The following is a 27,614-nucleotide window of genomic DNA, read 5'->3' as shown; positions in this document are numbered from 1 at the left end:
CCTGCCTTAATACCCTTGAGTAAGGTAACTGCTCTGAACTTCTGCAGTAAAAATTACCAAGCTGTATAAATGGGTATGTCTTAAGTAACTAAACATTGTAAGTTGCTTTGGAGAAAAGTGTTAGTGAAATAAATGTAAATGTTTTAAAGGGTTAGAGGCTCAGAGGTGCACTACAGTTACTACCTGAACCAAAAAGTGGGGGTGGTCCTGGGGGCCCTGGTGGTCCAGGGGGCCCTTGAGGTCCAGGCCTGCCATACCCTGGTGCCCCAGGTTGACCAGGAAGTCCAGGATGGCCCCGGGGTCCGATAACAGACTCACCTTTGGGCCCCTGAAACAAAAGACAAATGCAGCGCTGCATCAATGCACCTAAGCGCACTATGTAAGAAGATCACATATTGCAGATCAGAAGGTTCTCAAGACATACGAGTCCAATGTATTTGGTTTGAGACAGCTTGTTGCTATTAATCACCTAATATTACTACTCTTACTGTTGAGAGGGCAAGTGAAATATGGATGGGTGCCATATCTGAGAACACTTTCTTCTGCTCTGAAATGCTGGAACCCTCATCTTATTAATCTCTGAATGAAGACTTGCCAAAAGGCCCATTTCCAAATCTTCATTACCCCAACAAACATTTCATTTTAGCTGAGCTCATCCAGACATAACAATATACCAGGTCGAAACCAGACACCTACAATGCCTTATTTGTAGATATGAACAAAGGCCAGAACCCATGTTGTTTTATGGGTTATTAGAAACAGGCTCAAACAACAGAGAAAGACATAACATTTTTCAAGGGAACTGCCACCATGCTTGGACATAATGACTGTGAGAAAGTGAAGACTTCCTGTACGAGTGTGGACGGCTATATAGGTGTGTATGTGTGTGTGCATGTGTCACATTATCTTCATTGAAACAACTCACCACAAGGCCCGACCTCCCGGGGAGCCCCGGCGGTCCCGGCAGTCCGACCTCACCCTTCTCTCCCTTCTCTCCCTTGAAACCTTGGTCTCCCTTGGCCCCCTGAGAGAAGTGCACAGTGCAGATTGAGACCCAAGGCACCTGTTTCGGTCAGAGCTGAAATCCTGAGCAGCTGTGCTGATGGCAGCAGCTCTTGTTGACTAATAAATCTCAACACTGCAAGTGACTTGGTCTCACTTAGTACCAAGATGGAGGTCAGAAGGACTAATATAATAATGAAAACCTGCTTTAGCGTTTAAATGCATGTAAGAACAACCAACAGCAAGTACCATCATCTGTACATAACCCCCATGAGATCCTAAAACACTGTCAGTTCCTGAATCCTAGCCCTACTTCCAGGCTCAACCAACACAGTACAAGAAGCAGTGGACATAATGATTCAGTCAACTACGGGTGCTCGGTCAACTCTGAGTAGTGTTCATTCTGAACATGCAGGGACCGTACAAACTCCTGAGGACTTAACACTCACAATTTTACAGCTTTAACCTGTGCAAAAACGAGAGGCGACCCACTTTACGCTCTTGTGAATATCAGTGTCTCGTGAAGTAGAAATGTGGAGAAATGACTCACCACAGAGACATTGGGAAGCCAGGAAGCTGCGAAGGGAAACACGTGCGCTTTTACAATCGGAAATATGGGATGTTGCCTAAAAAGCCGCAGGAGATGATGAGATCGTTTATGATGCGTTTGAATGCGTTACCTGCCGTTCCGGGTCTTCCGGGGAATCCCGCCTCTCCCTTGTCCCCTTTTGCTCCTACAGTATCTCTCTGACATCCGTCTCCAGCTTTAGGGAGGACAGATCGGGATGGAGAAGGACACGTAAGACTGAAGTAAAGGCAAGAGGCAACTGAATGTTTCAAAACTAGGATGTTTATCACACTCAAGATGACAGTATATTGCTTTTCACAGAATTCAGGTTCACGAGATGGAAATGCTAGGCTGTTACTGGGCATTTTGGGCGAGTGCTTGGTGTGCTTTCCATCTTGGCTCGCACCTGCTGCCAAGCAAAGTTGTTAAACCCCTCCCGCTGGAACACTTTTGGCCGAAAGAGAAGTGGAGGGTTTGCGGAAAACAGTGTGTAGGGAACATGAAGGTTAAAGGGCATTAATGTGATTGTACATGATAGATGGCTGGGTGTGGCCAAGGATTTGGTCTAATACTTCCCTCCCAAAATGTTGTTTTCACAAACTCAAGTTGTGTTTTGGACACTATAATCGTATACGTAAATAAAATATGATGAAATGTGAATTATTTACCACAACATAAATTCCTGCTGTACCCACTCTAAACGTGTCTGGAGTTTGTTCTTTACTTTATGACAGATTCAGTCCATAGAATATGATAATTTTATAACAAATTCATCCTATCCGATACATTCAAATACATCATACATTGAAATAATAATAATAATAATAATAATAATAATACATTCATTCATTCAAGATACACAGGACAAGATGTTATACCCCATAACAAATTCTTCCAATCCACTACATTTAAATACATTACATAATTGCTATAATAATAAGAATATTTATTATTATATCTACAGACTAACTTTAAAACATTTTTTGCAGCTCATTACGCTTCAAACTCACCTCCTGTGGGATCTCCGTCACCATTAACCTGTACAAAACAAAAACACACATACTGGGTAAGATCGAGTGACAACAAGCTGTATCTAAAATATAATGAGTAGTGTAACAACTTGTCAGGTATATTAGCAATAACCCCGTGACCCCGTATGGGACAAGCGGTTCTGAAATGTGTGGGTTATACACATTACTCCCCTTATTACACCCGATTACGGTACACATTGTGCGAAATATATTCATATAATTATCCACAAAAAGTTCAGTCAGAAAAAGACAGTGTGTCAAGATGAGAGATGTGCACTCAAATAAGAAGAAAAAAAACACAAGTCTTCAGTGACTTTTTTTAAACATTTATAAAATGTTATTCCAGTAGGTATTACAGGGCTTTACATGCAGTACTATTCCACTGGCCATAGCTCAACAGGCTACTGAAATAAGAGCATTGCAAAAGGAGACCACCTCAGAAGCGTTCGTCTCTGTATCTGTATCAGCTGGGATGTGCAAAGTCAGTCAAACGAGGGGGCATAAATAGCTGCTGATTCACACACCTAAAGGCAGCATCTGTCATACAGACAACAGTTTAATCACAGAAATTTTCTGTTTGATGCAGACAGATTCTAAAGTTACTGTACACAGACTTCAGTGGTTTCCTTTGCTGTCCTCACTTGGGGTCAGCGGGGGAACTTCAGGCAGAAGCAGCATCAGAAAGATGGATCTCTGCCTTGTTCTCTGCATATTTCTCCGCCACTTTCGGAAGGAGACCACCACCTATTATTTTGTAGTGGACTGAGGGATGGTGGACCTCCGAGGTCTTGGAGACCTAATTGGACATGTATAAACCCACCCAAGAGTCCCTGTCCACTTACCGGAGTTTTGCAGTGAGGTCTGGGAGGCACTGGGAAGACAGTCTTTAAAAAAAAAAAAAAAAAAAAAAAAAAAAGAAAAAAAACCATTAAGAACAGTGTTTACGTGTCTCATCAATGTGAAGCACCGATGTTCACAGTTAGGTGAAATATAAACTCAATTGAGATCCTTTTGCAGCAGGAATTGACTTACCCCCTTCGGGCAGTTGAAGGGTCCTGGGCGCCCAGGTGGTCCGGGGGGTCCAGGGGGTCCCTGTGAAACCGCAAAGAAAGATTGTTAAAAGGGTGCTTTCCACTTAGATGGATAAGGAGTGCATAAAGGTCTTGATCAACCCCTCAGGGACCCAGCTGAAGATGTCAAAAGTGAGAGTACAGATGGGCAACCCAGGCAGCATTTGTATGGGTCAAACTGGACAGATGTTTAAAAGCAAAACAACCCACAAGTATCCCACATCTCTAGGGACTGCGACAGAAGAGCTTGAAAGACATGTGCGCTTATTTCCTGGTCAAACTTGTGAAAATTAAAAAAAAAAAAAAAAAAAAAAAAAATGCACTTACACTTTTGACTGAGACTGTAAAAAAAAAAATGAAACAAAATCAAACTATCACTTGTATCGTTATATAACCCTAACCCAAGGCCGGTCGAGATCCTGGTGTACAGTAGCAATATGATACTCAGGCTGTGGCTTTGTGGGAAACTGAGCAAACAGTTTCAGGTGTCAGACTCATCATTCCGTTCAAACAAACCAGGGATCTGATTTGCACACTATTCTGGTTTGTTACGCACCAACACTAACAGTTCTTTTAGGTGTTCAGCCAAGAGGCAGTGGGAACATTCGCCCGACTGCTCGGGAAAACTCTGAGCCTTGGTGATATCGTTAAATCACAAAACAGATATGTAATGATGGCGGCACAGCGAGTAGCACTGCTGTCTCACAGCACCTGGGTGGTGCGCGAGAACATGGGTTTGATCCCTGCTCAGTCTGTGTGGAGTTCGCATGTTCTCCCTGTGTCTGCATGGGTTTCCTCCGGGTGCTCTGGTTTCCTCCCACACTCCAAAGACATGCTGTTCAGGTTCCCCCATAGTGTGAGAGTAACAGAGAGAGTGTGTTTCACTGATGTATGAATGAGTGACCCATTGGAAGTAGTGTATCTAGCAGTGTAAGTCACCTTGGTGAATAAGGTGTGTGGGCTCATAATACTACATAGTATCCGTTGGCAGTCGCTTTGGAGAAAAGTGTCTGCTAAGTAAATAAATGTAATGAGCTGGTCTTCTCCAGTTCAGCTTTAGTTTGTGTGAAACCTCTGGCAATTTGCACGGGCAGAGCAAACACTGAGGATGAACAGTTTTATTTTGGCCCTCTATAATGTTTCCACTGTTTCAATTGCCTGGGAATGAAGTTCTTTGATTTTGTTCTATTCCGGTGTTAATGTGCACCATGTGCTTACAAAGAGAAAACACTTCGGAAGGTAACCCATTATGCTCTCCAGCCTTGTCAGACCTGACAAACTCCGTGGGGGTTGGTGGTTAACCAAAATGTTATTTTTTGATCACTCCGAATCAGCAGAGAAATGTATTTTATTACTATGGTGACGCTCCAACCACAACATGGTTGATTCAGCTGTTCCCAGTAGAAAAGCTAAAATTCAACCTGTAACATCACTGTGATGAATTTTGCAAAATAAAATCAGCTTCTTTGGAAATTCTACATACCCCACCTAAATGTTATACTTTTGCCTTTGAGCTTTAAGTACTATGTTGACATTTATTTATACTTTTTTGGCGTACTATTTTATCTGTTTAAAATCCATGAAAGCGATTCGTCTGGTACCTCATCAACAGTGTGTATTCAGGGGGAGAAGATTCACCACACCTCAGTTCAAGTTACAGCAAACTCACCGGCAGGCCGACCGAGTCTCCTTTCTCTCCCTTCATGCCCACCACGCCAGGTCGCCCCTAAGGAGAGTAAACAGCAGGAACAACGTGGAGGTGACCCAATAATATACAGAATACAGACCAGCTGCCGAAATAAAGACTCCCCCTTAAACCGTAAACAACATCCCGACCGCGTCCGGCACGCACTGGCAGCGGGACAGCACTTACGGGCCGGCCAGGGAAACCAAATTCCCCTTTGGGTCCAGGTGGTCCGATGGGGCCCTGTAAAACAGCACAAATGCCCCTTGAACCAAATCCCAGCTACAGCCTGTTTCAGTACAGGTGCACAGCAGAAAATAATGTATCTGAGGTCTAAATATGGTGAAAAGCTTTTTCACATAACATTGGCCTAAACTTCAGTGTTTATGCATGTGTTTGTTCTGACAAAGTGCTCCAAAGGGGGGGAAAAAAAAAAACAGGAATAGAATTTGAATAATTACAATAATGAGTGGTTATGACTACAAAGGACACAGTGCAGACAGCTTAGATGTATCCACATGAAAACAGCATCTACAAGAGGAGCGACCGAAGCAAAGGCAAACAACAAACAAACAAACAATTAGGTAATAGCCAAAAATATTTTTAGCTCTTTGGAGTTTGAAAAGAAGAACTAACCATGATTCCAAGTGTCCCAGGAAGGCCACGTTCGCCCTGGTGAACCAACAAACGTGATGAGTACGTTAAAAATGGATCCTGCTACCAATGTGATCTTTGACGGCGGAACTAGAAGAGACAGTGACCTTAACTCCCTTGGGCCCCTGTGGGCCTGCGAGCCCTGTCATTGGCGAGCCGTCCGCAGCGATGGTGACCCCGGGATCCCCCTTCTCGCCCTGCACGCACAGGAACAGACGCAAGACCTCAGGATCGTACACCGCAACACGCAGTGCTGTTTTTGTGTTGTTTCATGCATCCTGTCTGGATTCACTGAGTATCTCCAGTGGGAAAAAGATTAATATGACATTTTATTGGACGCTCTCTTCTCCAAGTTCCAGTGTCAACTGTCCTTTGATTATAAACCAAACATTGCAACGAGCCACATTTGCTTGAGCGTTTGTTATTCATTTTATCCATGTAGCTGACACTTTTCTCCAGACCAACTTATAATGTTAGGATTTTATAGTAAGCCATTTATAATAGCTTCCCAACTGAGAGAGCTGAGTCATTTTTGTCTTGGAGCATCAGGGTAAGCACCTTGCTCAAGGGTACTTCAGTAAGAGTTTGATTCGAACCCGAGTCTCTCAAGTGCAAGGTCACCACTGCGCCACCTGGTGCTTCATGCATGTACTTGGAAAGTGTTCGCCCCACCCTGAACATTCAGGACCCCTTCCATCCCTCACCTTAAGTCCTGGCATCCCAGGAATCCCAAGGTCCCCTTTTGGTCCCTTTGGTCCCTGAACACAGAGGAGAGGAAAATAATCCTATGTCGGTCACATTACAACAAATAAATAGAGCAAAAGGTCCCACTTTTGGCAGTTATTAAAGTAACACGTCTAAGGTGGTGTACTATGGTCATTAGTAGCCTGGGAGCGATTAAGTAACACGGCCAAAGAGCACAAGCTGAACACAGCAAGTAAAGCAGTTAGAATACTATCATAATTCACTGAGTGGTGACTTCATTTCTGAAGAAGGCATAGATGCTGAACACAAATACGTAGTAACACATCTAGACCATTTTTGAACACAAATATGAGAAACGTTATAGTTTTACAGCCAGTATCACTTATACGGTCATAAAAGCCTTTTCTCTATTTTTAAATATAATTATTGCAGTTGTCTAAAATTGTCTGATGTGTTTCCACACACGTCACGCAAGTACAAAACGTGCAATATTGGATGTTGTGTCTTTAAATTACAAAATGTTCAAAGAAATTTTTTAATTAGAGTTGGATGACATCACAACACCGAACAGCCAAAATTTTGTAGGCCTAATAAATATTGCAGATAAAAGTTGTACAAGACATCTAACAACGTTATTATAACCTCGTGTGAAATATGATACATCACCTTTTTCTACACTATTTTTACTATAACTCTCGGTTTCCATATCGTGCACCGGCTTCTATGTTTCAGTGCAGATAAGATGTGTTACATGTGCGCTAGACGCAAGGGCACATGCTGAGTACAGAGGAAAACAGGGTACAGAGGAGCTCCGTTAGGGCACCTGACCGCTACTCACCATAGGCCCTGGGAGTGCGGCAAGCTGGCTGAAATTGAAGAGGCCCTCCGTGTCATTGAGAAGGAGCTGAGGAGGACAAACATGGCAGTCATGGTGCTATGGTGTCTCTATCTCAGCTCCACCCTGTTCTCCTTGACCAGAGTACACAAGCTGTGCACCAGTGATGGGTGTCATAGCTGGAGCTGCATATCTGTGCTCACAGTACCCTGGGGGGTAACTGAGGTGTATGATGCGGGATGTTAACTAAAGTACCTTAGTTTCTCATTCCTCCTCCAAAATTCCAGTTCACAAATGTTAGCAAAATAATCAAGAGAGAAAACAGAGTCCAACAACTTCAATGAAAAGACAACATGAGTGTAACCGCACAATAACACCTACAATGTGTGAAACTATTTCCCTCTTCTGGACAGTGTTATTAGTGAACTTTAGCATATATTTTATGTGAGGTGGCCTCTTACATCCTGGAGGTCAATAATAGGTCCTGGGGGTCCGGGTGGGCCAGGGGGTCCCACGACAGTCTGCCCATCCAGGCCACGGTCTCCCTGTGAAAGAGAAAGGAGCATCGCTGAAAAGGCTCATTCTGCCTGTGAGGTACAGCAGCGAGAGCTCGAATGAATCGCTGTGGGACTTACCTTTGGTCCCGGATCGCCTCTCTCTCCTTTCTGTCCCTGTAGAGGAAGAGGATTACATTACATCTGAGTGCAGAAAACAGCAGGCAAGGACATGCCACAGATGACTTTTCTGGCGGGAAAACAGCAGCTTAATGTAGGTGCCATCTGCATATGTGAACCCAAAACACATTGAAGGAGTGCTTGAACAGAGCTCCCACATATGGTACAGTGTACTATGGTGAGTTCCAGAGCGCTAACCATAGGGCCAGGCAGTCCGGGTAGGCCTTGAGTGCCATTCGGTCCTGGATCACCACGCTCTCCCTAGAAAGGTACAGGGGTGAAAGTTAAGAGAAGAGAACATTAGGGAGCTACAATCACAGGATGTGGCATCTGGTCACTGGAGCATCTGGCAACGAGGCAGAAACAAAAAAAAACATCCATCCATCATCAATAACCACTTGCACAGTGCAGGGCCTTAGTGACTCATAGTCTATCCCAAAAGCACAGGGTCTGAGGCAGGCAACACCTTGGATGGGATGCCAGTCAGCAATCTCACACACGCACAAGCAGGTACGCATCCTAGGGGCAATTTACAGCCACCAATTCACTTGAAGCATAGGTCTGTAGGAGAAAACCAGAGCAGCTGGAGAAAACCCAAAGAATATGGGAAGAACGTGCAAAGTCCGCAGACTGAATCAGGTTCATGTGTAAACCTAGAGCCCAGGAGCTGTGAAGCAGCAGTGCTTCTCGCTTGACCATCATGCCGCACTTAAACATTTAATCTTGAAAGTGCCTAGAAAAAGCATACCTTGCAAACTACTTCAAGTAACTTGGGGCTGGGTTTAACACTTTTCACTAACTCTGAGTGTACTGAAACCATAAATGACTTGTTCATGGCAACAGCTGCACCAAAATCTGTCTCTAGTTTTCACGGTTAATGCTCACAGTGTGTATCTGTGAAACCTGTAGTCGCGTGGTGTGTAACCTCATCCAGCTCATGTTAGGAATAAGAGCGACTTCGACCTGCATTGTTTGTGTTGAGCGAGTGGTCTTGAGGAATTTGGCATAAATAACAGCTAATGAAAAGCACATTGTTTGAAGTGCTCTGCTTGCACCAGGCAAAGCGAATGGGAAACAGTTGCATATGTGTGGTGTGTGAGCGTGCGCGTGAGTGTGGGGCGGTGCTACCTTCACAGAGGCCCCGGGTGCCCCGTCGGCTCCATCCTTGCCCTGTGGGGAGATGCGCGAGTGAGTATCACCCCCCTGTATCAGTACCGTGTACTCAGAGTGCTCATGATTCCGTGGTTGAGGGGGTGCTCACCCTACCTTGGGTCCTGGAGGGCCAGGAAGGCCAGGCAGTCCCTGTTGGAGGAGACATGAAGAAGGGAGAGTGAGACTCAGGTCCAGTGCTGGCTCTCAATGCTGCTACGGTATCAGTGACCCTTCTCTGAATGAAACTAGGACTCCAGAGCCTAGGGATCTTTCCATATCGCTAACATGCTCTTCTTCTCACAGGAATATTGTAAATTTTAAAGTAAGGTTGATCTTGTGTGCCTATATGGATGACCACCAACTGAACATAGTTCACTTCTTTGTGGTGAAGACCTTTGACTTCTAGGTCCATGGAGATCTTCAGAAAATACGAAAAGACATCTTTCACCAATGCCTACGTTTCCTTACCGGTGGTCCTCTGGGCCCTGGACTTCCAAGAACACCCAGGCTTCCAGATGCCTCCAGATCCTGCAAACCAAACACACCGCAGCCACTCAGCACAGGACCGACGGCAGATGGCAGCCCACCTGTGATGAAGGGGTGAACGGCTCACCTCCAAATCTAAACTGAAGCCCTGCCCAGGGGGTCCAGGTGGCCCGGGGGGTCCCTGAGGGCCTGCTGGTCCCCTTGGTCCCTCTGGCCCCAGGGGTCCTGGAAGACCAGGTAACCCTTGTTCACCTGAATCACCCTAAGAGGACAAGGTGAACTCATTACCATGGAGAGCAGTCATCCAGTGCAACAAGCTGTGCTGAAAGAGACTGATCAAGAGTCGGGGCCCTGATTCCGATGGATTTTGCTTCTACTGGGTTACCTAATGACACTAAAATCAATTGAAGACTGCCCCGTGTAAGTGTGAGTTAATAATGTGAAAGGTACCTTAGGTCCAGGAGGTCCATTCAGTCCTTGGTCACCCTGTGAAGGAATAAGTCAGAAATTCTTCATTTTATTTCCCAAACATCAACTGATACCGCCACACATCACAAAGGACAGCCCAACTATATAAGGTAGCAAAAAGAGCAACTTCAGGACAACTGCAAAAAGGAATTAGGTTCATTTAATTACTGAATGGTTTATAAAACAGATCTGTGGCTGTTTCAGCTCTCATGTCACCTGTCACCAGAAGAAGTACCAGAAGGTATTGTTACCTTCTTGCCCTTCTCTCCCTGTTGTCCAGCGACTCCATCGAGACCAGGGCGACCCTGGAAGAAACAAACACCTTCTAAGAACCCATCTTCAGCTGTGCAGTACGGAGGAGGCCGTCTGCCATCTGTCCACAGCTGCACGCTAAGTGCCGAGTTGTCCTGTGATCCAATGTCCAGTTTGTAGAGGAGAGCATGGATCACAACTAAATGCAGTTAGCGCCTCCGGGATTGGCTCCGGACCACTGCAGCCGGAACTTGAACAAGTAACGATAGGGACCCACCCGTATGTTATGAATAACCATTTGTCCTCTGCAGGAGCCTGTTCTGGAAGCACAGGGAGCGAGGCAGGGTACACCTTGGGTGGGATGTGAGTCCACAGCAGGGCAGTCTCACATACACACACTCATTCACACATATGCAGACACTATTGCAAATTTAGAGACATCAGTTCACCTGAAACACGTCTGTAGAATTCTGGAGGAAACCAGAGCACCTGGCGAAGACCCACTAACACACAGACAGATCTGGATTCGAACCCACAGCCCAGAGGTTGTAAGGCACCAGTGCTACACACCGTGCTTCCATGGGGCTCACAAATTTAGAGCTCTGAAACAAAACCAGTGACCCTCTGTTGTTGGAAGGATCAAGGCATTCTCACTTGCAGCTCATTTATACATCCATGCAAATAAGCAAACGAGGAGGTTCCCAAAGTTCCTGCTTCTTAGTTTCAGCATGAACTCCTCATTAAGAATACTCAAATACCCACTGGGGAGAGAAGTGGGGGCAGCACAGTGCTCAAAGAGTCAGACCACACAGCGAGATGCGGACACCGGAGCCAAGTCTGGTGTGGGAAGAGCCTGCGTGTTTACAAACACAGTCTGCTTTCATGTGGCTCGGCAGAACGGCGGACCTGCCAGCCACGAAACCAAAATCGGCGCCCACAACGCTGCTGTTTACACTCCGCTGCCTCCCAACCGAGCCCATGGTATATCCAACAGAAGGAGCTTGTCCGAGGTACCCGGTCACGTGAGGCATCACGGAAAGCAACAATAGCTTTACTTAATGAAACCATCCAACCTCACGGGGGGGGAAACACAGTCCTGCGGAGCAAAGCTTGTTCCAAACTGCACAGCCGTCACAATCACGCACCGGCGCTGGAGTTACCGGCGCGGAGCAGACACTTCATTAGCATTGCGGCGGCGAGCTGCTCACTTTAATGCTGTAGCTGGCTCCTCAAGGCTTTGACTGCCCGGAGCACGATAATTTGTCCATGTGGGTGTACTTCCCCGAAATGCTCAGAAACGCATGCGGCCATGAAGCCAACCCACTCTAGGTGAGGTTGTTAAAAATGAGCAGTTGTGGGAGACCCAGCACTGAGAGCCTATTTTGATTTGAGTGGCATGAAAAAGAAACGTGGAGGTAGAAGGCTGGACCTTGATAATCATAGAAGTCAAAGCAGGATCCCGGTGCCCAAACACCAGGCCAGGCGTACCATCTGGTCCCTGGAACACTTCAAACTGATGCCATAATGAAGAGCAAATATTAGCATTTTGCTAAACTCCCGATATCAATAGAATATCTCAAAGAAGTTTGTCTATTACATATAAACTGCTCCCTCCCTTCATTGCCACTGGGTCTGCAAGAAACAAACATTCACAGTGTGTACATCTTACTTACTATCAATATTCTGTACACACATGAAGAAAGTAGCAAAACTGAAAACAAGTTTACGGCATGAATTATGGATACGGCACGGAACACCTTTACTTTTGACACTGATAAAACTGTGGGGAGGTAGCTAAAATAACATTATCATTGCACATACTGTAATCTTAAAAATAAACTTGTAAAAAATTAAGAATTTGTTAGAAAAAAGAAAACGCATTCCAGAAGCAAGGCCCGACAGTCTGAGATTATTAGGTGCGCTGATTGGTCGGTGCAATGTTTATATGAGCCCTGCTGCCAGAAGACAGTTATCCTGTTATAGTACAGCTACAGTAAGGCCACTCACCGGGAGACCAGGTTCTCCAGGCTTTCCATCCTGTCCATCCTTCCCTGGAAGACCAGGTGGCCCAGGGAGACGATCTGAAGGCGAGCTGGGACCAGGAGGACCAGGTTTTCCGGGGGGGCCAGGAGGACCGGGGGGACCCTGCGTATGGACGCAAATGACATTGTGAGACACATCTTAGATGCAAAAGCGTTAAATCTCTAATGTCGGTGAAAACCAGAAGATGAGCTCCAGCTTGGTCTCGTATGGCTTGGCATCGACAGCCTACAGAAGACGTGTCACACTCAGCTCATGGTGGGCCATGTGCCTCCTGGGTTCTGTTCAAACCCTTTCACTGGTTTAACTGGCCCAATTAGCAGTTCATTATATCTATATTTATACCCAAGCATTTTCCAAAAAAAGCCAACACAAACATATTTTTTCCTGTGTATGTGACAAATTAGCTTAGACTTTAAATATAGGATAATTTGGCAAAGTCAACTGCAAAAAATGGCACTATAATGACTAAACTGAGGAATGTTTGACCAGAAACACCCATACCTATCTCTCAGCAGAAACCTCTTAATAGAACAAGTACTGGAGATTGATACGGCAAAGCCAGTTTAAGGACGATACATGAATTTGCTGTTAAGAAATATTTTTGGTCAAACGTCTGTGTTCGCCCTTATATAAAAACCAAAATGAAAAAAAAAAAAAATCAAGAACAAATTGTAGTTTCTGACACAGGCGATTTCCCCAAAGACAACATATCCAAAGTTGGATGCCCAAATACTTACTCTGATGACTTCTGTGTCACTGTCAAAGTCCCCGAACCCGGAGGCGTACGCTTCCGCGTGTTCCTGCAATTCACCAGAGCAACACGATACCCAGGTGACTCCAGGCTCTGCCTTCTTCCAAAGTGGGGCATTTTACTAACAGATGCTTCCAACAAGGCTCGTACGCCAGTAGAACACTGCCTGTGCGATTCCTCTAGTGTGTACAGCTTATTAACCCAAAAACACACTGTTCTGCTACAATAACATCTTGGGTCTGACTGGGCAAATGAAAAAGGTCAATGGCTATAAACTAATTATAAGCCATACGTACCGGAAACCTGAAACGGCTGGGCGGGCTTGGGGGTCCGGGCGGTCCAGGAGGTCCAGGGAGACCCGCTCCCGGATCACCCTGCAGGATGTCAAAGGAAAGGGTAGAGTTTGGGGTTAAACTGCACAGTGATCTACATGAGATGAGGCGGCTGCATTTCAGGCCAGAGAAATACTCATATCTTCCCCATAACCCTATTCTTATGTATGAGGCTAAGGCCAAAAGTATCTGCAAAATTGCACGTAAACTAAAACTACAAAACACGTCGTGGACATTTTTTTTGACTGATGATGATTAATACGCAACATTTCCCCAATCTGTACATGGTGAACTTAGTAATTAGCGAAAGTCCAACAAAAACACAGAACACGAAACGGAGACTTTGCTTCCAAAGACATGTCCGGTAAGGATTTATATTAGCCTGTACGTTGCCTGGGAACACCGTCCATCCTGATTCCAGACAGATGGTAATGGGGTCTATTAATGCTTATATCTTACCTTCTCCCCCTTGGTCCCAGGTTGTCCTGCTTGGCCTGGAAACCCCGGAGGTCCCCTCTCTCCCTGTGTGCATAGAAGGCAGCACTCAGTGCGGTCTGTGAGAAGATCGTCCCGCGACACGGTACTGTCCGAAATTAAAAACGGGTAACATTTGAACCAATTCGTTACTCGATGGCTCGAGCGCTTTTCTGGAACCGCTCAAGAGCTGCTGACAGCAGACATTCCACTAATGATTGCTGATCCCTCAACTCTATATTAAAGTTATTTTCAGAACGCCGCACGCTGAAAATAAACCGAGGAACACCAGTAATCGCCGCGCAAGAGAGACCTCATGAATGAAGGCTTGCTCTCTGTAACAGACGTGTAACCTTTTCGACCCCCGAAGGGAAACGCTAATGAATGGGTGTGACCGGAGCCCAGATTGACGGTATGGCGTTCAAGGCCAGGTGGACGCCTATTGAGTGGAAATTCCTGCAGCCTGACAGATGGCACAGTCAGCAGTGACTTGAGGGCCTCGTCTCCCCTTCGCTGGCTTCAACATCAGGAGAGGGATGCGTATCGGCTGCGAGGTCACCGCCTCAGGCTGATCGATTAGAGAGGGGGGCGAGGCCGCTCGCAGAAGTTCGGGGAAGTTTGAGAGAGCGCGGACCGAAGCATGCCGGCCAGGTGACCGCGCCGCAGCTGCTGAACTTAGGAAATGAGCACCGCTGCACATTTTCATCTTCTCAGGAAATATTTCCTCATAATTTGCTCTCCATTATCAGTTCAGGGCTTAGTCCTGCAGCACATATGTGAAATGCTGCATGGTCTTGGCTGGCTGGGACTGGAAATATCCAGCAAGAAGAACAAAGTAGGGACATAATGTGAACAGGGCAGAAAGGCATCCTGAACAACACTGGCGTGGAATCTTCGCATCTCTACAAGACTCAGGAAGTTTCTCCTTCTGTTTGAAACACCAATCTGCAATGGGACACCAGGCCATACCGAAGCACTCGTTGATTTTAATCCCTTTCAATGCAGTTAAAGCAGCCTGAACCGGAAATGCTTCTGTAAAGCTCATAGATCCAAGACAGATTTGGGCAACCAGTTCACACTTACATTTATTTAGCAGACACTTTTCTCCAAAGCAACTCCCAATGAACTCTATGTAGCGTTACCAGCCCACACACCTTATTCACCAAGGTGACTTACACTGCTAGATACACTGCTTACAATGGGTCACTCATCCATACATCAGTGGAACACACAGTCTCTGTCACTCACACACTATGGGTGAATCTAAACAGCATGTATTTGGACTGTGGGAGGAAACCAGAGCACCCAGAGGAAACATACACAGACACGGGGAGAACATACAAACTCCACACAGACTGAGTGGGGATCAAACCCATGTCCTCTTGAACCACCCAGCCACTGTGAGACAGCAGCACTATTCGCTGTGCCACCTCAGTTGACTTACATTTATTCATTTAGCTGATGCTTTTCTCCAAAGTGACTTACATTTACAGACCTAGGTAACTGGAGCACTTCAGAGTAAGTACCTTGCTCAATGGTACTACAGCGAGAGGTAGGATTCGAACCTATGCCTTTGGGCGCTATTCTATCAGCTGCTCCAGCTGTGAGACTTAGAGCCACACCATTTTTTTCCCCTCATAAATCAGACTTAAGACTTTAGATCATCTCTACTTTACCCTCTTCTTCCTCGTATTTTATGTACCCTCTGGAAGGGGGTTCCTCTACATTGCTTTTGTTCATCTGTGATATTGTTACTGTTAGATACTGAAAAAGATAAAGGTATGGAAGTATCTCTTTACGTTCTGGTGTAATCCATCTATTGAAACCATCATGTGGAAAGTGCTATAAAAAACATTTATTTAAAGGGGAAAATTAGGAAGTGTACATACACTGGCTCCTCAGTTTAGAAACAACTGGGGCTAGAAGTCAGTTCTTCACTCACATCTGTAAATCTACATCACTATCATGATCAATAAAATCTTAATACAGACAACCCTTAAAAAATGTAGGGTAAAATTCTGTAAAAATTTTGAATACATAAAAATGCCTTGTAATACATTTTATTTTAATCCATTAATTTTGAGTGCTATTAAAATTAAAACAAAAAAAAAATCACAATACGAAATCTAAAACGACTTGACAGCAACACAATGTCTTCACGCTCGTATTCGTCGCCACTTATTGACCACTCATCCAATAAAGACGTGCACCGTTCCTCATCTCGTCACTGATCGCCAACAGTCATCAACACCAGACATGAGCTGTAAAGGCTGCGGAAGACTTGAATTTAGTCAGACTCGCACTCTTGTCCTCTTGTGACATCTACTGGCTGGGAACATAAACATAGCTACGGTTTATTCTGTAACAGGATGTTTAGAAAATAGATTAATGAAGTAGACGGTAGTAGAAAACATACTTACTGGGTCTCCGTCGTTACCGCGAACACCCTGAAAGACGAAAAGAAAAGAAAAAAAAAATCAGAGCAACCATGTAATTGGATAAGTTTATAACAAGCCCACAAGTGGATAAAACAGGGGAGGTGTAGAGAATGAACGTCTATAACGAACCCACAAGTGAGTTTCGGGGATGGTTGCAGGCTTAGAAAAACAACACGTGTATTTTTAAAAACGAAACCAAAGCGAAAAACCATTTTTAATGAGGACTGCAGCTTATACTATTGGTATTAGAGGGCAACACAACTCTTCATACTTGAGTACATACACGCTTCGAATCTGTGAGCGAGGAGCGTGCCAGTGGACATCTACTGTATTATTAACCTTTACTTAGCTGGCACCTTTTCCCAAGGTTATTTGCAATGATTTACCCATTTATGCAGCTTGATGTTCCTACTGTATCAGTTCAGGGCAAGCACGGTACTTTGAATAAGTGTACTACAGAAGGAGAAAAGATTTGAACCCAGATGCTGCAAGATGTTGGCTCTCGCTGCTACGCTACCTGCTGCCCGAATTCACATCTGAAAACACAGTGCTGCTCCTTTGCCTCGTTGTGTGCATTTTCGCTAAAATTTATGTATGCCATCGGGGTAAAACCGCAATATTTGGTATTTTTCTGTGTTTATTCAGGCAGAAAACTGAGGGTTGATAATCCCGGCAAAACGCTCTTATTGTTGCCATCTGATTGCTGACATTCTAACAAAAACGGAATGAGGTTTTCAACAAGGCAGAAGGACAGCGTGAGAGCGCACAAAGAATGCGATCGAAAACAAGCAGGAGGAAGAGAGAAGGTCAGCAGCTTCGGCTGTTTCTCGCCGAAGTCGCAAGCGGACGTCGTGCTGAAAGCCGCGACGCCAACGGAGCAACATACCGCGCGATTGTGTGCTCTTAAAACTGAAAAGTGAGGATGTTCTACAAAAGCTTCAATGCATTCAGTTTTCCCTGACAAATACACTGTATATTACAGTTGCTAAACAGATTTAACGACGTGAAAACTCACTACATGTTATTTACCGAATGAGCTTTAGTCACCATTTTGGCTTTTCTCACACAGATACTGGAAAGTTTTTCCAATTGTAAAGCAAACATAAAACCTCACATTAAATTATGGGGAATAAAATGCCAATCCCCGCATTCCCAGCACCTACCGTATTAATATAACTGCATTCTCACACATGCCAGAAAGTCAAAGCCTAACAGATGAGACGTATGTAAAATGAGGAAGGAATCGGTGCGAAGGAAACTAACCGGCTGTCCATTTTTCCCTGGGGTTCCGGGACCTCCCGGGGGGCCTTGGGGGCCCGGAGGTCCCCTGGGACCCGGCCGAGGTTCCCGCGGACTCCCTTCGTCCGAGGGTCCGAGAGGTCCGGGGGGCCCCGGTGGACCAGGGGGGCCAGGCGGGCCCTGCTCCCCTCGTTCTCCTTTCGGCCCAGGAAACACCTGGAGAGCGACCAGAGAAGGGATATTTACGGCCCACGCCGCGAGGGCAGCGTCCAGACCCCCGTCCTCCCCACCGATCCCCAGCCCACTTACGATTCCTGATCTTCCACTCTGCTCCGCCTCCACCTCGAGACTCGATCCTGCAGGGACACCCACCCGACAGCGCCGATCAGTACGGGACATCACAAGGAAGGACGTAACATCCCAGACCGCGTGCCATGAGAGGCCGCTATGGCACTATTTATCAAAATATCTGGATTCAAAAGATTTACTGTATCGGTTACAAGGCTGGCAGTACAACAAGGGCCCCGTGGGAGAGAACACCGATGTAAACCTGCAGTGCATTTAACTTCTGCTACAAGGCACAAAATTTCAGATTCTTTCCGAACTTCCAAGGCGGCTCTGCACATTAACTATGGTCTTTTGTCTCCCCCTAGTGGGCCTCTGAAAGATTAGTAGCGCGCGCCACACGCACGCACACACACATGCACACACACATGCACACACACACGCACACTTTCAGAGCTGCTTGTCCCAGACAGGGTTGCAGGGAACCGGAGCCTACCTGGCAACACAGGGCACAAGGCCGGAGGGGGAGGGGACACACCCAGGACGGGACGCCAGTCCGTCGCAAGGCACCCCAAGGGGGACTCGAACCCCAGACCCACCGGAGAGCAGGACCAGGTCCAACCCACTGCACCACCGCGCCCCCTAATATTTACCATTCATCATTCATTATATTTTTGTCACATTTTGAAATCATCGATTGTTTTTCTGCTGTTCTTGCATTACTGCTAACTTGCCATCACACGACTGCTACCTTTCAAGTAAAACTCGAACACTGAGTCATACTGGACAAAGACATAAATGAAATAAGAACAAGACTATGCTGTTTTCACATGTCCTGTTTTTAGGACTCTGACTCTGGAGGAGGATGAAAGATAAGTGGAAATGTATCATTCAGGATTATACACTTTGCTGACACTTTTTTTCCCCCCTAAGCGGCTTACAACATTAAGGTACTTACAATTTACCTACTTACGCAGCGGAGTAATTTTACTGGGGCAATTTTTGGGTAAATACCTTGCTCAAGGGTACTGCAGCTGGAGGTGGGAATTGAACCCGTGAATTATGTTTGAAATATGCATCCGGGATACACGCAGGAAGCACTTCACCTTTCTCAGCAGCCAGCACGATCCCCTCGCTGGGAGTCGGCTCCTTCGTGGGCATCGCGTGTCCCGAATACTCGTAATAGTCCTCGTCGTCGTCGCTGGGGGACACCGTGGGCGGGGCCTGTACCGGTGTGCCCGTGCTGTCATCGGGCTGAAAGAACCATCAGAAAACAGATTCACGGAGCGTCCCCCTCCACCGTGTCCCGGCTGCAAGGACAAGCCGAGCACCGGGAAGAACCGCAAACTTGTTTACAGCCAGGACGTGGCTGGATGCTTGACCTCGTTTACTCACCGCTGATGTTTATATCAGTATAAATACAGTTCCTGCTGAAGTTTGCTGGGAAACAAACACAGTCTGTGAGCTGTTTCATGCTACTAACCCCAACATTAAGAGCATTTTTTAAGCAGATTTAAAGGGATGCTTTCCCACCGGCTTCCTCCAGGGGGCGACAGGGGAAGCGACTGATCTACAGGGTGGTCTTTACGGATGGACTGCAGGCCCCGTGGGAGCTCGTCTGGTCTGGCTGTGGTTTGGGGGTTCTGGCTCTCAGCGCTGCCAGAGAAAGAAGGGGGCCGGGGCCAAAATGTGTGTGTCCCTGAGCATTCTGGGAATATCGCACTTCTGGGTTCATCGTGCTGAGAGTTCCCACCGCCTACAATGCTGCCCCCTGCTGGGGGTGAACGCAACACCAACCTCCTGGGAAGATGGCCCACCTGTTTGCACGCAATTCACTACTGCACCTCTGTGTAACTTGCATTAAACCAAACGAATTTAACTGATGCTCTTACCTGTACCCTGATGAAGCAGATTTACATGGATTTAAGTGTACAGCAGGGCCCTACCACCACTTGCAATTACGTCACTTCATTTAGCAGACACGTTTCTCCAAAGCGACTTCCAATGAACACCATGTAGCGTTATCAGCCCACACACCTTGTTCATCAAGGTGAGGTACACTGAGAAATACACTACTTGCAACGAGTCACTCGTGAATACGCCCGTGAAACACACTTTCTTGCCGTCGCTCACATGCGCTATGGATGAGTTGAGAGTCACCAACCCACCTGCGCAGCATGTCTTGGGACTGTGGGAGGAAACCGGAGCACCCGGAGGAAACCAACAGAGACAGAGGGAGAAGATACATACTACACACAGACTGAGCAGGGATCAAACCCACATCCTCTCCCACCACCCAAGCACAGTGGGACATCAGCACTAGTTCCCGTGCCACCGTGCTGCTAATTCCAGGCGTTAACTGCAATGCTGCTGCCTGCCGATTTTGATTAGACATCCGTAGTTCCTCGAATTTCATATAGGGGTCTGCCCAGATGACTGACGATGGCACATGGCTGCTTATTAGGCTTCGCTCAGCTCGTCTGTCTCAAAAATGGCAAAGTGCACGTCTTCAACAGCAACATCGCAGGACCGACACACCATCGTCAGAAGAAACTATGTTCCTGACAGCCTGAGTGAACTGAGAACATCATGGAGATATTCAGCGTGACTGCATGACAGCATTTCATGGGCTGCGTGCAGTAAATCAATCACTGCAATTTAAAAAAAAAAAAAAAAAAAAAAAAAGTGTGAGATGTCGTATGTGAAAAGCACAGACGAAAGGACGGGCCAAATGAAGGAGTTCTCGGACACTCGTGCCGCAGAGATATAGTTTCTTCAGACTCCCTCGCACCTTAAATCAGCATCTTCGAACCGGGATGCTCGCATCACGAGCCGAAACACGACCCGTGGAAAATCTGGGGAGGACGGCTAAATGGGTAAAATACAAGGCAGACCTTTAAAACACATCAGCTCTTTCGTTCAAATATAAACTCCTTTTTTTCTCCCCCATTTCAGGGAATATGCAGTGTAGCCAGGCTTCTGGAGCAAAAAAGCAGCAGGCGGAGGGACGTGCGGGTCGAAGAGCTGCCGAGTTCGTGATGGCAGCCACGAGCCTTCAATCTGAGGGAAAACGCCCTGAAGCTAAGCGTCACTTTGCTGATTCATTTATTCCAGCGAGGGGGGAGTCGGGCTGCGAGGGGAAGAATGGTACACTGAAGTAATGCTCTCAGCCGGGGTCACCAGTTCCTCCGTTAGTCCGCGGGGAGCAGCTCGGACCCCCGCGGGACTCGAGCCGAGACGTGGCGGCGCATTTAGAGCGGCTGCCGAGACGGTCCACGTCAGCGCCGCCGGAATGCGCCCTCCCTGGTGGCAGGAAGCGCGAGGGCCACTTTTACAGGCAAAGTAAGCTGGGCGTTAGGGCCGAACGCGAACGGCCAATTTAACGGGATCATATTCGGCCGTGAAGAGAGCCAAATAGCAGAGGTAATTAACGGCCGTTGACCCGTTTGTGATGCTGTTTGGAGACATAAATAAAGATTTGAGAGCGCGTAGTCCAGCAGCTGCTTTCCAGTACAGGAAATGTATACTTTCAAACAATGTCCAAAAACATCAGGAACCTCTAAAATAAAGGCAGACCCCGTCGCTTCCACGGTTCCAGCTGGTAGAAGACCTAGAAAGACTCCTGGATTTGGTTGCGCCTGGGATACGGGGCTCACGGTCCAAAAAAGGCCTCGTAAATCCCCAAAGTTTCCATGCCACGAAAAGTTTCCGGAACGTTCTCCAGCTTTCCGTTCGCAGGACGTGCTTACCCAAGTGTACTCCTTCTCCTCGACTTGCTTCTTCACTTCATCCAGCGTCTCCCTGGAGTCCGCCGTGTCATCGCCACTCGAATCTCCGGAAGCCTAGGAAAACAAACATTGAGTCTGCAGCACAAACCTTTTCTTTGTGCGACTCGACTTAACCACTGCAGAGGTCTTGCTAAACCACCGTCTCTAATTAGTATTCTGAACCACCCCTACTAACATTCTAAACCACCGTCACTAACGCTGTAAACCGCCACTAGTAACACTAAACTAATCACTAACATTGTAAACCATCGCCAACACTGTAAACGACTACTGCAAACACTGTAAACTGTCTCATACAGCTTCTTGCCATACAGCATCTCCTGTCCTGAGCTGCAGCAGTAAATTGTGCGAGCCCCAAAAAACAATATTCTCCCGCCATAAATTAAGAGGTAGATGTTCAATCACACACACACACACACTTTGTCTGAAACCACTTGTCCCAAGCGGGGTTGCGGCAAGCTGGAGCCTAACCCAGCAACACGGTGCGAGGCCGGAGGGGGAGGGGACGCACCCAGGACGGGACGCCAGTCCGTCGCGAGGCACCCCAAGCGGGACTCGAACCCCAGACCCGCCAGAGAGCGGGCCCTGGCCGAACCTGCTGCGCCGCCGCACCCCCCTTGGACGTTCAATAGCAGTAACATAATCTAAAGTCATGCAGTAGAGAGGTGCTTTTCTCAACAGCCATCACTTCAGAGCGGAGCATACACTGATGCTGACTGACAAAAGTTAACGAGCATTCCGAGGAACACCGTTCACTTTCATAGTCGGAGTAATGGCATCACCGAGCGATCTCGCACACAGGCCTCACACACTCTGCTGGCTGCCCGATGCCGCCCTTGCGAGACGGTTACCGGACTTGACTTAGCCTACGGCAACAAAGCAGCAGCGTCTTCCACGTGTTAATCAAACAGAAGCGTAGAGCTACACAAGACCAGAAGTGAGCCCAAAGTGCTGGGCTGGTCTCTGTACTGTTCTCAGGTTGCCCCTAGAGGGCGGGACTGTTTAACACATCACCGCGTATAGCATCCTCCAGCAGAGCGCGCAGCTCTTGCCACGCTGCCGTCTTCCTAGCTGTAGTGCGATGTCAAGGGCAATCCGGAGCACTCACGTAGGGGTCGTCGTCCTCGCACTGATCGTCCGCTGCCCCGGGGTCCGAGCGGAGCACCAGCTGCTGGATGGAGCCCTGGGTGGAGCGAGACAGCGAGAGACGTGAGTCGGCGCATTGGCGGAACGTGCTCCGCCTGGCCGTGGCACTGCCCACGGTCCACTCCTCTCCCGTGACAGGCCGAGCGTCTGCAATCTGGACACGAAGCAAACGATTGAAGGAGCACAATCACGTTTCCTGTACGGACTGTTAATTTTGAATGTTTTATCAGGTCGAGACGAGTTTGTTTGGGGACTCTGTCCAAACCTTCGTCCTCCATCCAAAGCGGATGTTCAGCTTCACACCGTGGCAGCGATGCTCTCCCCGCAAGCCGGGGCCTCACTAAATAAGGTCGACTGCAAATGACGTTAATACCCGTTTTTATTTAGACAGCTCCACTGAGGCAAAGCCAAGGGAGAGACATGGTACAAATTGCCACGTACCAAATCAAAGACATCTGCGGGGCTTGTAAGCCGTTGTTGGAGAAGCGCAAGCTTTGCAGTATTTTCTGGAGAACACTGGCTGTGCGTTTGTGTTTTGCAGAGGAATAACTGAACACAAGTCAATAAAAAGATGCTGGGTCATGTGAAAAGGCCAAAAAAAGGAAAGCTGGGCAATGAGCATCATGACATCACTGTAACAGCCTGGAGCACCTCGGTAACGGCCAGCAAACCCTATTTCCCAGTTGTGCTTCTGAAAGCTGCGTACCGACAGGTTGCTGTTGGGTTGCTTCCCATGCTCTACACACTTCCTAGGGGAGGAGGGGGCAAGGCCCTCGTTACCCACGTGGCTATGGCTGCCCCAGCACACCTCCCACAATATGGGTATCTGTGTCCACTTCTTAGCAGGATCAGGAGAGGGATCAAGGCTTCCCTTGAATAGGGTGGGGGAGAGCGGGGTTTGTCCGTAAGAAACCCCCACACAGCCTCCGAGCAGATGCCTGCTAATCGACTCCAGGTCTGCTCTGTGGCCCAGCCACACAGCATCGATTCCTCCCCTAAACACCAGGCACGCAGCACACACCCAGGAGGAAGCACTTTGTCGCCAACCCAATCGACAATGACAAGATCCAGGCAGCCACTGCGCTTGAGGCCCATTAAGGGTGACTTCTACACACTCTTTTACAGGTGCATGACCTCCCTCAGAACTGCTGAATCCCTTTGAATGATCAAGAAGGGTCTCAAAATGAATCCCTTTCTGAACCACTTTGCCCCCGATCTCCAAAGTGCAGAATAAACTTGCGCCGCATCTGTCATGATCACCTGTGTTCCCTGTCAATTCAATATGCAACTACCCGTGTGCTGTACAGCGGTAAACGCGGTGGTATCGGACCAACGGCCTTCACGAATTGCATGTCTGTATCTTTAACTCCTCGCTTCCTGCGAAATATACTTTTGTTGCATGCTGCTTTGAAGAAAAGCGCCTGCTAAATGGATAAATGTTATAGGTGAAAGTGCCAAACATGTCCTGGACGATTCTTGATGTGCTGCCCTCTATAAAGTGGTCACTGAGGCCGCAACGTGCAAACAATCGCTACCAGAGTGACACGAAATGATACAGATCCCAGTCTGTGCAGAGACAAATCTCTGCATGTTCATGGGCATCGCATCAGTACTGGAATTATTCATCGCTTCCTAAAGTGACACAAAACCAGAGGCGTACAGTATATTAATCCCATTATAGGAGACTGAGCAACGCCGTACAAAGAAATTCTGCTCAAGTTCCGTTGGCCAACATTACAATGAAGCGGAAGCTTTTTCACCGGGTGGAAGCGCCGACGGCACCCATGAGCCTTTCGAACGACATTAGGCAACAGAGGAGGAGCACAGCTACACGACGGTCCACCGTCAGCCTTCGCGGAGCATCAGCACCCCGCCACAGCTGCGCTTTATTGCCTCTTGGATCCGTCATTCGCAGCGCCGCTGAGACCCAAAGGCTGCATGTGAAACGTGCGACACTTTACAGTCTAATCTGGAAAAAATTAATCTCGGGGGTTGAAATTCAAGACTCTCCGTGTTTGGCGTTTCCTGGTAGCGAACAGCGCCCAAGTAAGAATCACAAGAGCTGGGCCTCAGCCAAAAAGATCTTTTTTAGGAGCAATTCTCAGACGATGGCGTGCCACAACGCGCACCGAGAGTCATATTTTACGTTACGTGCCTGTCCGTTCTCGGACCCTTGGCTCGATATTCACGCCGTAGACCTTCCTCGCATGCAGAAGTGCACGTGCGATCAATAAAGAGCAGTCGGTCCGGTTTCCGGCAGCATGGCGATGTTGCTCGTACACATCCCAGGAAGGGAACCGCAGCCCCGAGAAAGGAGCCGAACACGAGCTGCTTCAAAACATATACCGATGTATGAATCTCTGACTCTTAACCGCGAAAGCCGCTTTGAACGGGGACACCTGCTCAGTGAACAACGTGACGTAATCGCGTCGGTGACGAGGTCCGAAATACGAACGCGGACAGGCTCGCGAGGTTTTCCCCGAACCCTTGAGAGCTCTCGGAGCTTGGCTCGACGACGTGGGGTGGGAACGGCGGAGGCTGCCGCGGAGTCGGGCGCTTGCGGAATCGAAGGGAATCGGGAAACGCTTCGATGAAAAATTTAACCGGCTAACAGCAGATATTAAGGACAGGTGCCGTTAGGGCCGCACGGAGTTTGACCGGGGACCTGTGGACGTGGAAATAAGGGCTATACGAGGAACATGCATGCAAAAGCAAAGTTTGCAGTGAAATAAAACTTACTGAGTTACATTGTAAAGAGAGGCATTTGAACACATTGTCATTCTCAAGAGAGCATGGAGTCCTTAAGTCCCTAGAGTCCGTCACAGTGTGAAGCCTTACTAAAATCTTTAACGCATTTACTCAAGTGAACATTATAAAATATGCGGTAAGACAGAAGGCAAAGAGCAATTCTTAAATAATCGAAATGTCGAAACCCTAAACAAATATTAAAAATACCGACTCAGCTTTTGAACACAGTTGGAACAGAAGTCTGTTTACAATTCATTTTGTTAACATCTCCAGCGCCATGATGTTTTACTAGCTGGCTGTGTAAACACAGGTTGTGTTTGCTCTCCAAAAGTTTAGTAAATAAAGAAAGTTCAGGCAGTAAACAAGAAGAAAAAAAACAGAGTTTAAGATACATCTACAAATTTGAAAACGTTTGTATCTTTGAAAATTCAAAAGCACCATTTGCAACACGAGGAACCAATATGTAGCCCATGCCCATGCGCATATACTGTAGTGACACCTACCACCCAACTGCTGCCACTTTTGGAGAGAGGGACCTCTGTCATGACTTCATTTGACCTTCTAAGCTGGGATGCCATGCAGCGATGCTGCGTGATTTATAGCACGCCAATCCGAATCAGAAACTGAGATCAACACTAAGCCATTCCACTTCTCCTTTCCCATGAAGCACAAAATGCCTCTAATGAAAAACCCCTGGGACCACATTCTGAAGCATGTTTGCTAGACAAGGGATGAGTTTCCGAGAAAATCCACTATGGATATTTTTGCTCAGCTCTTTCACCGTTTATGAAGTATTAATAAAATAACTGACTCTTTTAGTTCCAACCACAGCAGAACATCACAAAAGAAGAAATGCAATCCTGAAACAAAACAGGAATGCTAGTGAAAGCTGGGTGTATGGGGACTCTTTTCGAGCTATACGGCTTGGAAACATATTTAAAACAGACGGATTTGTGAACATACTTTGCTGCATATGTGCTCAGCTCATTAACATGCGCAGGAAGAAAACGAACAAACGCATACCCGCAATCGGACGCACGCAGAAGAAGCCGCTAACTTACCACAAACCTCTCCAGGCCGGTTCCCCCAGCGTTGCCCACAAAGATTCCCGAGCTGACCTCGAAGCGAAGCTGCCCGGGGCTCCTGTTGAGGGCCACGCGGTGGTACTCCTCGCAGTCCATGTACAGCCGCACCTCCTCGTCCTGCATCGTCAGCGTAAAGCGGTTCCACTTCCCCGACATGTTGGGCACCTTGAACGAGGCCGCCTCCTGGGAGCGCGAGGACCCCGGCTCACTGTAGTACAGTACGATCCTTTGGGTTTGATCCTCCACCGGGCTCAGCGCGACGCCCAAGTATACGACCTTCTGGAGGGCGTCCGTGATGGCGAAGAGCACCCCGCCGCGGCCGGCGGTTGGCTTCACGGTGGCAATGATGGCGAAGTCCCGGTAGAAAGGATCCGGCACGAACGTACGGGTCAGCCGGCCGACGTTGGCCTCTGGGCCGAAGCTATACGCCGGGAAGCCCTCGTAGCCAGTGGTGAAGGAGACGGAGGGAGGGAGAGGGACGCCGATGAGCTCCGTCAGATCGAGCTGACCCTTGGACACCTGCTCTGTAACACAAAAAGCACAGTTCAGAAAACACCGCCAGAGAAAGAGCCCCGTGCCACCTGAACACACAAAGCAGCAGTGGAAGAATAACTACAGTAAATTAGCGGTCTTAAACTTATTTCAGTAATTTGCCTTTAAATTGGAGTCCAAGTCAATCGCACTGAGTGCCCTTGGCCCTGGAA

The 27,614-nt window shown here is 47.5% G+C and overlaps 1 protein-coding gene across 1 annotated transcript in view; it reads right to left on the bottom strand.

Annotated features, from left to right (window-relative positions):
• LOC108935399 (collagen alpha-1(XV) chain-like) overlaps nt 1-27,614 on the bottom strand; it is a 58,868-nt gene that overhangs the window by 6,356 nt on the left and 24,898 nt on the right. Inside the window, exons 3-35 of the mRNA XM_029254851.1 lie at nt 26,887-27,434; nt 23,040-23,114; nt 21,893-21,985; nt 19,250-19,397; nt 18,168-18,214; nt 17,883-18,074; nt 16,538-16,628; nt 14,167-14,363; nt 13,672-13,749; nt 13,362-13,424; nt 12,589-12,726; nt 10,581-10,634; nt 10,312-10,347; nt 9,989-10,123; nt 9,844-9,903; nt 9,490-9,525; nt 9,352-9,393; nt 8,422-8,484; nt 8,185-8,220; nt 8,011-8,094; nt 7,553-7,618; nt 6,714-6,767; nt 6,117-6,206; nt 5,992-6,027; nt 5,545-5,598; nt 5,341-5,397; nt 3,634-3,693; nt 3,444-3,485; nt 2,581-2,608; nt 1,683-1,766; nt 1,553-1,578; nt 926-1,024; nt 184-328 (exon numbers count right to left, since the gene is read on the bottom strand). Coding sequence (XP_029110684.1) covers nt 184-328; nt 926-1,024; nt 1,553-1,578; nt 1,683-1,766; nt 2,581-2,608; nt 3,444-3,485; nt 3,634-3,693; nt 5,341-5,397; nt 5,545-5,598; nt 5,992-6,027; nt 6,117-6,206; nt 6,714-6,767; nt 7,553-7,618; nt 8,011-8,094; nt 8,185-8,220; nt 8,422-8,484; nt 9,352-9,393; nt 9,490-9,525; nt 9,844-9,903; nt 9,989-10,123; nt 10,312-10,347; nt 10,581-10,634; nt 12,589-12,726; nt 13,362-13,424; nt 13,672-13,749; nt 14,167-14,363; nt 16,538-16,628; nt 17,883-18,074; nt 18,168-18,214; nt 19,250-19,397; nt 21,893-21,985; nt 23,040-23,114; nt 26,887-27,434 — 3,057 coding nt within the window. The remainder of the gene's footprint in view (nt 1-183; nt 329-925; nt 1,025-1,552; nt 1,579-1,682; nt 1,767-2,580; nt 2,609-3,443; nt 3,486-3,633; nt 3,694-5,340; nt 5,398-5,544; nt 5,599-5,991; nt 6,028-6,116; nt 6,207-6,713; nt 6,768-7,552; nt 7,619-8,010; nt 8,095-8,184; nt 8,221-8,421; nt 8,485-9,351; nt 9,394-9,489; nt 9,526-9,843; nt 9,904-9,988; nt 10,124-10,311; nt 10,348-10,580; nt 10,635-12,588; nt 12,727-13,361; nt 13,425-13,671; nt 13,750-14,166; nt 14,364-16,537; nt 16,629-17,882; nt 18,075-18,167; nt 18,215-19,249; nt 19,398-21,892; nt 21,986-23,039; nt 23,115-26,886; nt 27,435-27,614) is intronic.

The sequence above is a fragment of the Scleropages formosus genome, chromosome 9 (genome assembly GCF_900964775.1).
Source record: "Scleropages formosus chromosome 9, fSclFor1.1, whole genome shotgun sequence".
In the NCBI taxonomy this organism is placed as follows: Eukaryota; Metazoa; Chordata; class Actinopteri; order Osteoglossiformes; family Osteoglossidae; genus Scleropages; species Scleropages formosus.
Note: the sequence above shows the minus strand (reverse complement) of the source record. Positions and strands in the feature narration are given on the sequence as shown.